Source organism: Schistocerca cancellata, chromosome 7, assembly GCF_023864275.1.
Source record: "Schistocerca cancellata isolate TAMUIC-IGC-003103 chromosome 7, iqSchCanc2.1, whole genome shotgun sequence".
NCBI classification, from domain to species: domain Eukaryota; kingdom Metazoa; phylum Arthropoda; class Insecta; order Orthoptera; family Acrididae; genus Schistocerca; species Schistocerca cancellata.
In genome coordinates this window covers 589,391,993-589,405,080 of record NC_064632.1, presented here as the reverse complement: position 1 = coordinate 589,405,080, position 13,088 = coordinate 589,391,993, and the positions used below count along the sequence as shown (strand labels likewise).

General features: G+C 41.0%; 1 protein-coding gene across 1 annotated transcript in view; it reads left to right on the top strand.

Moving 5' to 3' along the window:
* The window catches only part of LOC126092610 (cGMP-dependent 3',5'-cyclic phosphodiesterase-like), a 236,582-nt gene that overhangs the window by 171,574 nt on the left and 51,920 nt on the right, over window positions 1-13,088 (top strand). Inside the window, exon 12 of the mRNA XM_049908312.1 lies at window positions 7,797-7,966. Coding sequence (XP_049764269.1) covers window positions 7,797-7,966 — 170 coding nt within the window. The remainder of the gene's footprint in view (window positions 1-7,796; window positions 7,967-13,088) is intronic.

The following is a 13,088-nucleotide window of genomic DNA, read 5'->3' as shown; positions in this document are numbered from 1 at the left end:
AAGCAACCTTTTTGGAACACATATACAGTTCGTATATGAATTGCTTTAGTAATGTGATTCTTCAGCTTTTTTAGAATATGCAGTTTTTCATAAGCACAGTTTGTTTGAAACACCGCCGTGAGAAGAAATTTAGAGTGATAAGCAATAGTCATTTGGATAAAATTTTGGTATCAAAGGAAATCCTCCACATCATCACTGTTGAATCTGGGAAGTTTTAATCTGCATCCTTAATAAAACTAGCAGTGACATCAGGATCCAACAATGCAATAAATGGTTAACAGAGTTTTAGATTATGTACCATTTTACAGAGCCTTCATGTGGTCTCGGCTCGATTATTGGTGCACAATGTATGGATCTGCAAGACCCTCTCATTTACAGATGTTAGACATGGTGTGACATGAAGGACGTAGGCTTTCCACTGGGGCAAGAGCTTAGACATTACACTGGGGCCTTTTAAACTGACCCCATATTGAGCCTCTGTGCCGAGAATGCTAAGCCACCATTTCACATCAGGCAGTGACTCCTCATGATGCGACAGGAATATAAAACACTGTCCATGCCCTACATGCCAGTATACCATACCATGCTAGGCCTCCAATAGAAAGGCTTTCCCATAATTGCCAATGAGCAATGAGGTGCTATAGGATTTGGGCAAATTATCACCTTTTGGAGATGGGTGTGGCTGGTTGAAAGTTTTATGTAAAGGCTGGAGCAGGTCTCCACCTTCACTCCTACAGAGGCCCAGTATTATTTAAGACTTGACGAATTATAAGAAAGTTTTCACACCAGATATTATATTTCAATCTCAGTTTAAGACTTTAGATATGCATCACAGTTTTAAAATTGTGTACACTGATGGCTCCAAATAAATGGACTCCCTATGCTGTTAAGTGGCGTTCCCCAACCTAGCTGAGCTGCCTAGGGGGCCTGCAGGGAACACAGTTGTGCTATTCTCCTGCTGGATGTCATTTTGTCGGTGAGTCAGAGAAAAATGCTGTTGTGGGAAGAAGAATGGCTGGCAGTGACAGTAAGCTGCAGTTGGTGGAGCCATCTATACTGCCACGGCATTCCTCGCGCCAGTCGCTCTGGCAGCGTGAAATGGCCCTGACCCGCCTCTGAACTGAGCACTATTTCCCTTACACATCACACACGGCTTCCTGCTACGGCAAGCAAGACGAACACCCCCCCACCCCCACTCTGTGATGCTTGTGGTGTGTAAAGCACTGAATGCCTCCTCCCCCTGCCCCCTCAACCTCCAGTGCACATGGACACACTGTTTTATCTGTTAAATTATTGTTATTATTCAATCTTTTGTTTGAATGCCACCCTTTTTTATTATCATATTCTCTTACACTTTCTTTCAATACCTGTACCATCTTTCCACATCTTTCTACTTGAGAGAACAGGTTACAAGAACACAAATTTGTGCTTCCTTCTTCTTTCAAATTCCATCCTTGTTTGCAGGAGTACCTGTATCCTCACAAACACCACTGATGTCTAGTACAGCTATCATGAGCAATCATCTGGGCTGAGGAGAGTGATTGCAGGAAGCACAGGAAAGGGAAAAACGATGGATGTGTGCATAGTGCAAGGAAGAGGAGGAGGAGGAGAAAATCGGAAAAAGAAGAAGGAGCAGAAGGAAAAGAAAATGAAATAAAATCTAATTCAAAGTAAATAAGGGGAGGACAGGAAGATTTGGAAGATATGAAATCAGCTAAGGAAGGGATAGAATAGGCACAGAAAAGAATGGAGGAGCAGCGACTGGAGAGCTGTAAGGGGACAGAGGCAGGAGGTGCGCGGGTACGAGCGGGCTTGCACTTGCAGGAAAATAAAATGTGCTGGAGGGACAACAACCATTTTCAAGTGATGTGGAAAGGAGAGGGTATAATTAATTATGTAGCAATGGAAATCACATTTGTCATGCTATGCAGCATGTGAGCACCCCCTTGCGAAACCTAATCAAGCAGCTGCTTTCATGTTTTATGAGCCCATTTGACTCTCAGAATTACACTGTAATGGTGGATAGTGGTCTAGTCTGTGTGTCTCTAATTCACTGCCTTCTGAAACTCCTAAATATCCATGTTAGTCCAGAGATGAGACTGAATGTATAACCAAAAAAATGGTTTCTCCAACAAACATGTTTTTAATGAAAACTATTTGCCAAATTTACGAAATATGCTACATGTCACATTTGAAAGCCCACTGCATTACTTACACGTAACTCAGCAGAAACTGGCAGTTTATTTACAAAGCTACACTTATAACACACTGTATTTTGTACTAATTTCTATCTTTTGGGAAATAATCATCCAACTGCTTTTTGTTTGTGGTTTTCATTCAGTTTTGTCTGACAAGGATTCTCATTTTCTGCAGTCAAAATATTGGTGTAGTCAAATAAATATTGTCCTCTGTACTCTAATAACAGATAAACATGTTTCAGAGCCTCAGTCTTCACAGTCAAATGTGAGTTACGTGTATGATAATGTATTCTGTGCAAAAGTATTTGACATGATTATAACAGAAGACTTCATGTTTCATTTTTTACTTTTTTCAAAAATTGCCGAACTGTGTGCGGAAATCCACAAACTGGATAATGCACACCTAGATTGTAAGGACCAAAAGTCAAAGGAGAATTATACCATTTAAAGATGTGTCATTTGTGACGCCTGAATATTGCAGGCAGATGCGGAATATAGTGTGATTGCAGGTGCAATACCTGATCAGTCTGTTGCAGACACTTGTATTGTGAACATGGCGGCACATGGCACATCAGAAGTTAACCAGCTTTGAATGCGGGATTGTAATTTCTGCAAGACGCATGGATCGTAACATATCTGTGATTACATAAGAACTCAGGTTGCCGAACCAAAATCTCTAATATGGACCTTCACTATTGCAGAGACACAGGATGAGCCCTAGTGTCTCATAAAGGGATGATGTCACATTGCCTCCACGTGGCTATATGAGGTGATGTACCAGGAGTAGAAGTATGAACCCAGAATTCAGTTGCAACAATTACACGTCTGTTGTTTGAAACTGATGAACAATATTTTATTCAAAATAATCTTAATCGATTTTTATACATTTCTCTTGCCTCTCTGGCAGGATATGGATGCCACACCAAAAAACATTTCTTCTTTTTAAGTGAACCAATCAGTGAGCTATATTCATACATTTTCATATGAATTGAAGTGTTGTTCAGTGAGAGCGTGTCCCAGTGATGCAAATAGATGATAATCAGATGGAACCAAATCTGGAGAATAAGCCACATGCCCTAGTGTTTACCAAGTGAATGAATGCCTCATTGTTACCCTGATCCATTTTGCTGTGGGTGATGGGGCAGTATCATGGAGCAATATGACTTTGTGTTGCCTTTTTTCCATATTCTGGTCTTTTTCACGTTGTTGTTGTTGTTGTTGTTCTGGTCTTCAGTCCTGAGACTGGTTTGATGCAGCTCTCCATGCTACTCTATCCTGTGCAAGCTTCATCATCTCCCAGTACCTACTGCAACCTACATCCTTCTGAATCTGTTTAGTGTATTCATCTCTTGGTCTCCCTCTACAATTTTTACCCTCCAAGCTGCCTCCAATACTAAATTGGTGATCCCTTGATGCCTACCAAGCGATCCCTTCTTCTAGTCAAGTTGTGCCACAAACTTCTCTTCTCCCCAATCCTATTCAATACTGCCTCATTAATTATGTGATCTACCCATCTAATCTTCAGCATTCTTCTGTAGCACCGCATTTCGAAAACTTCTATTCTCTTCTTGTCCAAACTATTTATCGTCCATGTTTCACTTCCGTACATGGCTACACTCCATACAAATACTTTCAGAAACGACTTCCTGACACTTAAATCTATACTCGATGTTAACAAATTTCTCTTCTTCAGAAACACTTTCCTTGCTATTGCCAGTCTACATTTTATATCCTCTCTACTTCGACCATCATCGGTTATTTTACTCCCTAAATAGCAAAACTCCTTTACTACTTTAAGTGTCTCATTTCCTAATCTAATTCCCTCAGCACCACCCGACTTAATTTGACTACATTCCATTATCCTCGTTTTGCTTTTGTTGATGTTCATCTTATATCCTCCTTTCAAGACACTATCCATTCCGTTCAACTGCTCTTCGAATTCCTTTGCTGTCTCTGACAGAATTACAATGTCATCGGCGAACCTCAAAGTTTTTATTTCTTCTCCATCGATTTTAATACCTACTCCGAATTTTTCTTTTGTTTCTTTCACTGCTTGCTCAATATACAGATTGAATAGCATTGGAGAGAGGCTACTACCCTGTCTCACTCCCTTCCCAACCACAGCTTCCCTTTCGTGTCCATTGACTTATAACTGCCATCTGGTTTCTGTACCAGTTGTGAATGGCCTTTCGCTCCCTGTATTTTACCCCTGCCACCTTCAGAATTTGAAAGAGCGTATTCCAGTCAACATTGTCAAAAGCTTTCTCTAACTCTACAAATGCTAGAAACATAGGTTTGCCGTTCCTTAATCTAGCTTCTAAGATAAGTCGTAGGGTCAGTATTGCCTCACGTGTTCCGATATTTCTACGGAATCCAAACTGATCTTCCCCGAGGTCGGCTTCTACTAGTTTTTCCATTCGTCTGTAAAGAATTCTCGTTAGTATTTTGCAGCCGTGACTTATTAAACTGAGAGTTTGGTAATTTTCACATCTGTCAACACCTGCTTTCTTTGGGATTGGAATTATTATATTCTTCTTGAAATCTGAGGGTATTTCGCCTGTCTCATACATCTTGCTCACCAGATGGTAGAGTTTTGTCAGTACTGGCTCTCCCAAGGCCGTCAGTAGTTCCAATGGAATGTTGTCTACTTCCGGGGCCTTGTTTCAACTCAGGTCTTTCAGTGCTCTGTTGAACTCATCACACAGTATCATATCTCCCATTTCATCTTCATCTACCTCCTCTTCCATTTCCAAAATATTGTCCTCAAGTACATTGCCCTTGTATAGAGCCTCTATATACTCGTTCCACCTTTCTGCTTTCCCTTCTTTGTTTAGAACTGGGTTTCCATCTGAGCTCTTGATATTCATACAAGTGGTTCTCTTTTCTCCAAAGGTCTCTTTAATTTTCCTGTAGGCAGTATCTATCTGACCCCTAGTGAGATAAGCCTCTACATCCTTACATTTGTCCTCTAGCCATCCCTGCTTAGCCATTTTGCACTTCGTGTCGATCTCATTTTTGAGACGTTTGTATTCCTTTTTGCCTGCTTCGTTTACTGCATTTTTATATTTTCTCCTTTCACCTCCTTTTCACGTAATGTTCAATTTAAATTGATCATTTGCTGTTGGTAGCGATCAGTGATAACGGTTCCACCAGGTTTTAGCAGCTCATTATAGATGACACCCTTCTGATCTGACCAAACACAGAGCATTCTCTTCTTTACAAAGTGATTTGGTCTTGCAGTGGATGTCATGGTTTGCCTGGATTCACCCATGATTTACCATACTTAGGATTCTCAAAATATATCCATTTTCCATCACCTGTCACTGTTCAATGGAGAAATGACTTTCTTTTGCACCAGTCGAGCAGCATTTCACAAGTGATCTTTCGATTTGCTTGCTGTCTTTCATTCAGTTGATACAGAACCCATTTTCCCACTTTCTGCACCTTTCCCATAGCTTTCAACCAAAGAGAAATGGCTTTCTGTGTCACATTCAATTGTTCTGCAAGTTCCTGTTGAGTTTGAGTATCACCCACGTCCAATATGGCCTGCAATTCGCTGTCTTCGAACTTTTTTGGTGGTTTCCTGTCCTCATCGTTACTTTTGTCAAAATCACCACTTTTCAATTTTTGAACCACTCGAAATACTGTGTTTTCCCAAGAGCATGTTTGCCGAAAGCTTCAACACACATTTGATGCGATTCTGCAACAGTTTTCTTCAAATGATAACAGGAAACCAATGCTCCGCAAAATGTGTTTCACAGGCACAAAACTCAACATATTACGGGTTTGAAACAGACACTGATAGGCAGAACTTGGGTTACTGTGTGTTGACATTCATCATCAGCCATTACAGGAAGCAGATGGTGCTGGAGACACGGTCTCACAGGCCCTACACTGACTGCTAGCACCATATACACTCCTGGAAATTGAAATAAGAACACCGTGAATTCATTGTCCCAGGAAGGGGAAACTTTATTGACACATTCCTGGGGTCAGATACATCACATGATCACACTGACAGAACCACAGGCACATAGACACAGGCAACAGAGCATGCACAATGTCGGCACTAGTACAGTGTATATCCACCTTTCGCAACAATGCAGGCTGCTATTCTCCCATGGAGACGATCGTAGAGATGCTGGATGTAGTCCTGTGGAACGGCTTGCCATGCCATTTCCACCTGGCGCCTCAGTTGGACCAGCGTTCGTGCTGGACGTGCAGACCGCGTGAGACGACGCTTCATCCAGTCCAGAACATGCTCAATGGGGAACAGATCCGGAGATCTTGCTGGCCAGGGTAGTTGACTTACACCTTCTAGAGCACGTTGGGTGGCACGGGATACATGCGGACGTGCATTGTCCTGTTGGAACAGCAAGTTCCCTTGCCGGTCTAGGAATGGTAGAACGATGGGTTCGATGACGGTTTGGATGTACCGTGCACTATTCAGTGTCCCCTTGACGATCACCAGTGGTGTACGGCCAGTGTAGGAGATCGTTCCCCACACCATGATGCCAGGTGTTGGCCCTGTGTGCCTCGGTCGTATGCAGTCCTGATTGTGGCGCTCACCTGCACGGCGCCAAACATGCATACGACCATCATTGGCACCAAGGCAGAAGCGACTCTCATCGCTGAAGACGACATGTCTCCATTCGTCCCTCCATTCACGCCTGTCGCGACACCACTGGAGGCGGGCTGCACGATGTTGGGGCGTGAGCGGAAGACGGCCTAACGGTGTGCGGGACCGTAGCCCAGCTTCATGGAGACGGTTGCGAATGGTCCTCGCCGATACCCCAGGAGCAACAGTGTCCCTAATTTGCTGGGAAGTGGCGGTGCGGTCCCCTACGGCACTGCGTAGGATCCTACGGTCTTGGCGTGCATCCGTGCGTCGCTGCGGTCCGGTCCCAGGTCGACGGGCACGTGCACCTGCCGCCGACCACTGGTGACAACATCGATGTACTGTGGAGACCTCACGCCCCACGTGTTGAGCAATTCGGCGGTACCTCCACCCGGCCTCCCGCATGCCCACTATACGCCCTCGCTCAAAGTCCGTCAACTGCACATACGGTTCACGTCCACGCTTTCGCGGCATGCTACCAGTGGTAAAGACTGTGATGGAGCTCCGTATGCCACGGCAAACTGGCCGACACTGACGGCGGCGGTGCACAAATGCTGCGCAGCTAGCGCCATTCGACGGCCAACACCGCGGTTCCTGGTGTGTCCGCTGTGCCGTGCGTGTGATCATTGCTTGTACAGCCCTCTCGCAGTGTCCGGAGCAAGTATGGTGGGTCTGACACACCGGTGTCAATGTGTTCTTTTTTCCATTTCCAGGAGTGTATATGGAAATTCCAGTTTCACACTTCTACACGTGGTAGGAACCTGCTGTGGGTCAGATTGCCGGTGATTTCAATGTAGTGACAGGGAACCATTTCTGCCAGGACTGTATGGTGATAAGTGCACTTTATATGCTCCAGTAGCTGATGACTGACTTTTTTCCAGTGCTTTCCCATGAGACATTTGGCCACTTAGTGTATATTAATCCAAAGTTTGGAATTAGCACCACAAACTCAACTTCTTATTACATGTTCTTTATTTCAGCCACAGATTTGGCTCATCACTTGAGAGTATTGAAGGAGCAAAGAGTAATGGTGTCCAATGGGTTTGACAAATCAAATGACCGACATCGGAAACTGCTGTTATTTTTGCTGATGACAGCTGCAGACCTGAGTGATCAAACTAAGGACTGGCAGGTCTCCAGACAGATAGCTGTGAGTATATGGCAGTAGGTGAAGTATTTGTTAATTAAAAATTTATGCTTAATGCCATCATTATAGATATGTAATTCATGGTGAACATTAACCAGTACACCATTATAAATTGCTCAGCCACAAGCAGCACACCTTCTCTCATTCTATATTATCAAGTAGCGCCTTTATGAGAAGAGGCAGCAGAAATCATGTTTCACATTGAAAATGTATACTGAAGTGTGCCCTTTGCGTATTAGAATGGATCTCCTAGAAACGATCTGTTAATATTTTCAGAAACCAGACAACAGGTTGCATAGAGCAACCTGCTTGATGTAGATTTACACTGAAAATAATTATTGGTGAACAAGTACACAAAGTCACGAGGAACTATTGTAGTAAAAGGATAAACTTGTAACAAAAAGTAACAATTACCACTGAATTCCAGAAAGGTACCACAACTTCTGGAATTATGAAGTTTAAGACACTTTCCTCTCTATCTGTGCAACTATTAGGAATATAGCAATGTAATGCTAAAAAGATCATGTGCTATCTTAACAAGTTTCATCCAACTCTGTTGGTCTACAGCCTCCTCCTTCCATTTTTTCTGATGTGTAGCTAGTTTAGGGCCATTTCCAACTTTTCAGCTTAAATAATCATGGTCTCGTAACCCTTTTTCCCTCCTCGATGGATCTATAGGCTTCTCAAGATTTTCACTATTGAATGCCTAACCATCTCATCATATTCTCCATTGTGCAATGTCTTCTCTGTCCTCCATGTTAAACAAGACCAATGATTTGCCTCATCGTCCTTCTAAATACAGTTTAGTGAGTGATGTTGTAGACCATGAACATTGACAGGCATAGCCCATATCAATTCAGGCAGGCTGGGAAAAATCTTACCTTCATAGTCTTGGATGTTATTGAATTTAGCATATGTTAAAATGAAGGACTTAGTAAGGAACACACATTTTTTTGTTTTCTTCAAAAAAATTTCTGCTCCGAGATACAGCCCTCCAAAGATGAGACTGCACATACCATTTTAAAGATCCAAATTTTCGAAAATTTTTTAAAGTGCCCTATCTCTGGAACAGTTCTAGATATTTTGTTGGTTTTTTTATTTGAAAAATAATTACTTTATGATTACAAAGAAATCCTCCATTTGGATTTATCTGTCAAAGTTCTTTTGCTATAGTGTTCTGAACTTTTTTTTATAATTTATGGATTTTTTTTTCCAAAATGCCAATCCATAAAATTTTGATTTTTTTTTTTTTTTTCTGTTGGTTAGTACCATACAGTTCCAGATTCCCTGAAAAGGAGAGTTTCTACTTTTAGGTTGAACGGGTTTTATAAACAATTGAAATTTTTGCCATACATAAAACCTGTTTTATTACCACATTATCATATAACAGGCTCATAAAAATCAAAACCTAGCCTTATTTAACATAATTTTAGTTTTGCAAGATGAGTAAGAGACTCATTTTTCAAGCATTTTAAATGGTTCCAAAATGTATGTGAAAGGTCCAAAGACTTAAACGTTTCAATTTATACAACTTCTGTGCACTCTGTTGTGTACTGAAATTAGCCAGTCAATGAACTAATAATGTGTTCCATTGCTTCAGTATCTTCCTTTGATATAGAGTCATGTCTTCCTGTTGAACCAATAGGAACTGTAGTACTTAAAACCTTCAAAACATTGTGAACAGAAAATGAGCGCTGATGGTGTTGTTGCTGTCCTTCAGTTGGAAACTTATATCCAGCAGCTGGTCCATGTGGTAGTATAAAGTTCACTACAATTTCGTTTAACTCATAATTGGTGTCTATAATCTCTGCAATCCACCAGTCACAGTCATACACACAATAATGCCCTAAAATCTGCCCTAAACCATCTAAATGACTCAAACGTCATTGTTCTCGATATTCCACACAGGTATGACTTGCCTCAATTCTCGTGTGTAAACAGAGCAGTAGCATATACAAACAGTCAATATGCAGAAATTTGCAACCGTTACGCAAATGTACAAATGGTCAACGTGCAACATTTTAGTAGAGATCTTTACACCACTCACGGCCTTCACCTCAATCGGCGCGGAAAAAGTCACTTAGCGTCCATTATTTGTGAAATCGTCGTAAATGCTAGGAACAACGTATACTCAAAACACACACATTCGAAGAATGAGTGCTCCACAACACAAGAAGACTGCAGGAATGAGTATAGACGGACGACATTGGACAAATGGCTGCTGAAAACACCAGGTAAAGCTGATTCTTCCCAGGCTCCCAGTACATGGAAACAGACCAACTTGAATAAATGGATAGTGAAAAATACCAAACCCACTCTGTCAACTGATATTTCTTTTTTAGGGATAAATGTATAATTGGTGACACGTCCATCAAGCGTTCAACAAATCAAACTCACTTTCAAATTAATTCAGCAGAACTTTCAAAGTCTTGGCAATAAGCACAACGAGTTGGATACCATTGCAGCAATTGATAACCCTGATGTTTTAGTTATAAGTGAACACTGGTACACAGATGAGCTAATTAGTGTATGTAAGCCACTTTCCATGAACTTTTGCTCTGTCTTCAGTAGAAAAGAGAAACGTGGTGGTGGGGTAGCTATCTTTGCAGCCAGTGGTAGTAATTATAGTGTAATAGATGTAAGTGCTTTCAGCATTGAGGGTGTAATAGAACTAGCAGCAATTAATTATAAGTGGGGGGAAAGAGATCTTAATTATTTATAGGCCTCCATCTGGTAGCCTAGATAGTTTCTTTGATGTTTTTAATGACCTGCTTGTTGACATTGACAGTAAACACTGCAATAAAAATGGCTGGGTTAACATATTACTAACTGGGGTATAAACATTGACTTGCTGTCCAATGACTCTGTATCTAAAAAAAACTAATGCTATTAGCTCAATTTAACTTAACATTTCTGATAAACGAGCCCACTAGAGAGGTCAATAGTGTAAAATTATGCATTGACAATATTATAACTAACATGTCCCACTTTACATGCAGTGCATCAGTTCTGAAGCTTGCCATTTCTGACCACCACGCAGTACAGGTATTGACAGAAGCTGAAAATCTTCATGTCAATAGAAAAGAGAAACAATATGTGACAAAAAGAATGACCAATGATGACAGTGTTAAAGATTTCAACAGTTTGCTAAAAAGCTTACAATGGGGTGAAAAAAAAAACAGCATTACTTTCAGTGAATTTTCATCAGATTTTTATTATTGCTTCAATGTCTCATGTCCAGGAATGACCTTTACAGTAAATGACTGCAAAAAGATACAAAAAAATAACTGGATAAATCATGAAGTAAAAACAGCAAGAGAGAAACTTAGAATTTTCCGGTATGCAGTGATAAATAATAACAATAATAATAGACTAAAGGTAGAATTTAAGAACTATCAGGATTACTATAAAGATCTTCTGCTAGAAACTAAAAATAAATATGTAGCCACAATGTTAATAAACTCTACTAACACGGGTTTAGCTTTATCAGTAAACTCTTCCGGGCTAAGTTGCCGTGGTCGATCTGTAGAACTTCTTCTCCCTGACGTTTCGTTCTCAACTACGGAGAACATCTTCCAAGGTGGGTCGACGACTGGCTGCTAGGAGCTGGGGCCGCCGCTTATATAGAGATCGTAGGGGGCGCCACCACACGTCACGTGGCGTCGATGTGCAGCTATCTCTGGCTATCGTCTGTTCTCTCGATTGCAGGCAATTGATTGTCACGTGATTGATGCAACGTCGATCGCCATATCTTATCCAATTTTAATCCTTCTTCTTTACGATTAAAATTGTATTGATGTTTGTGGATTTCAATTGCCTCTCTATACATACGTGTATAATAGTGCGACGTCCTCGCTAGCACGCTTGTTTCACCAAGTTTTATTTCGTGATCTCCATCCATAAAAACATGTTCTGCTACTGCCGATTTGTCGATATGTCCCAAGCAACAGTTTCTTTTGTGCTCCGTCAACCGTGTATTGATGATTCTTTTTGTAGTTCCTATGTAAACCCTGCCACAACTACACGGAATTTTATATACCCCTGGGGTGGCTAGGGGGTGACGAGCATCTTTTGTTGATCTTAGGCATTCACTAATTTTCTTAGTAGGTCTAAAAATGGTCTCTACCTGAAACTTGGCTAGTACTTTTCCAATGCGATCCGTGATATTATGGATGAACGGAAGAAATACTTTTCCAGCTGATGGTTGTTGCTATCTCCTATTTTTAGGCATTTTTCTATTTGGGTGAAGTGCTCGGTTAATCTCGTTTTTCGTATAACCATTTTTCGCAAAGGCCATTCGTAAAGAGAACAAGGAGTATGTAACTGGAGTGTTCCTTGATCTAGAAAAAGCTTTTGAGTGTGTCAACATCACCATATTACTTGACAAGCTGTGGAACCTGTGTATCAGAGGAACATCACCATATTACTTGACAAGCTGTGGAACCTGAGTATCAGAGGAACTGGCTATGAGCTAATAAAATCGTATATGAGCAATAGAAAACAATTTGTCTTGCTTAAGACAAACAGTGGGTCTTACGAATCTAAAATTACAGACATCAAATATGGAGTGCCTCAAGGTTCTGTCTTGGGACCCCTTCTTTTCTTGATTTATGTCAATGATATACAGTATTGTTCTCCTAACTGTACAAAAATATTGTATGCAGATGACACATCAATAGTGTGTAAACACAAAGACTATGAGAGTCTGGAGGTACAGTGCAACAGTGTAACCAATGAAATAGTCAAGTATTTTAATGAAAGCCATCTAAATGTACGTGCTTCAAAGACTGCAGTGATGGAATTTAATACAAGGAAACAAATAGAATTTGACATGAAATGATCCATAGGAAATACCATTGTAAAAAAGGAAAAATGGACAAAGTTCTTGGGAATTACAATCCAGGACAGCCTCAAATGGGACATGCATATTGATTACGTAGCATGTAAGCTGTCGAAGAATGTTTTTGCTATAAATATGATTAGCAAATATTGTAAGGACGTGGGTGTACTAAAAACTGCTTATCATGCCCTATTCTCATCAAACTTAAACTATGCTGTAGAAATATGGGGTGCAACAACTCAAGCCAACCTAAGTACATTATTAATACTACAGAAAAAAGTTATC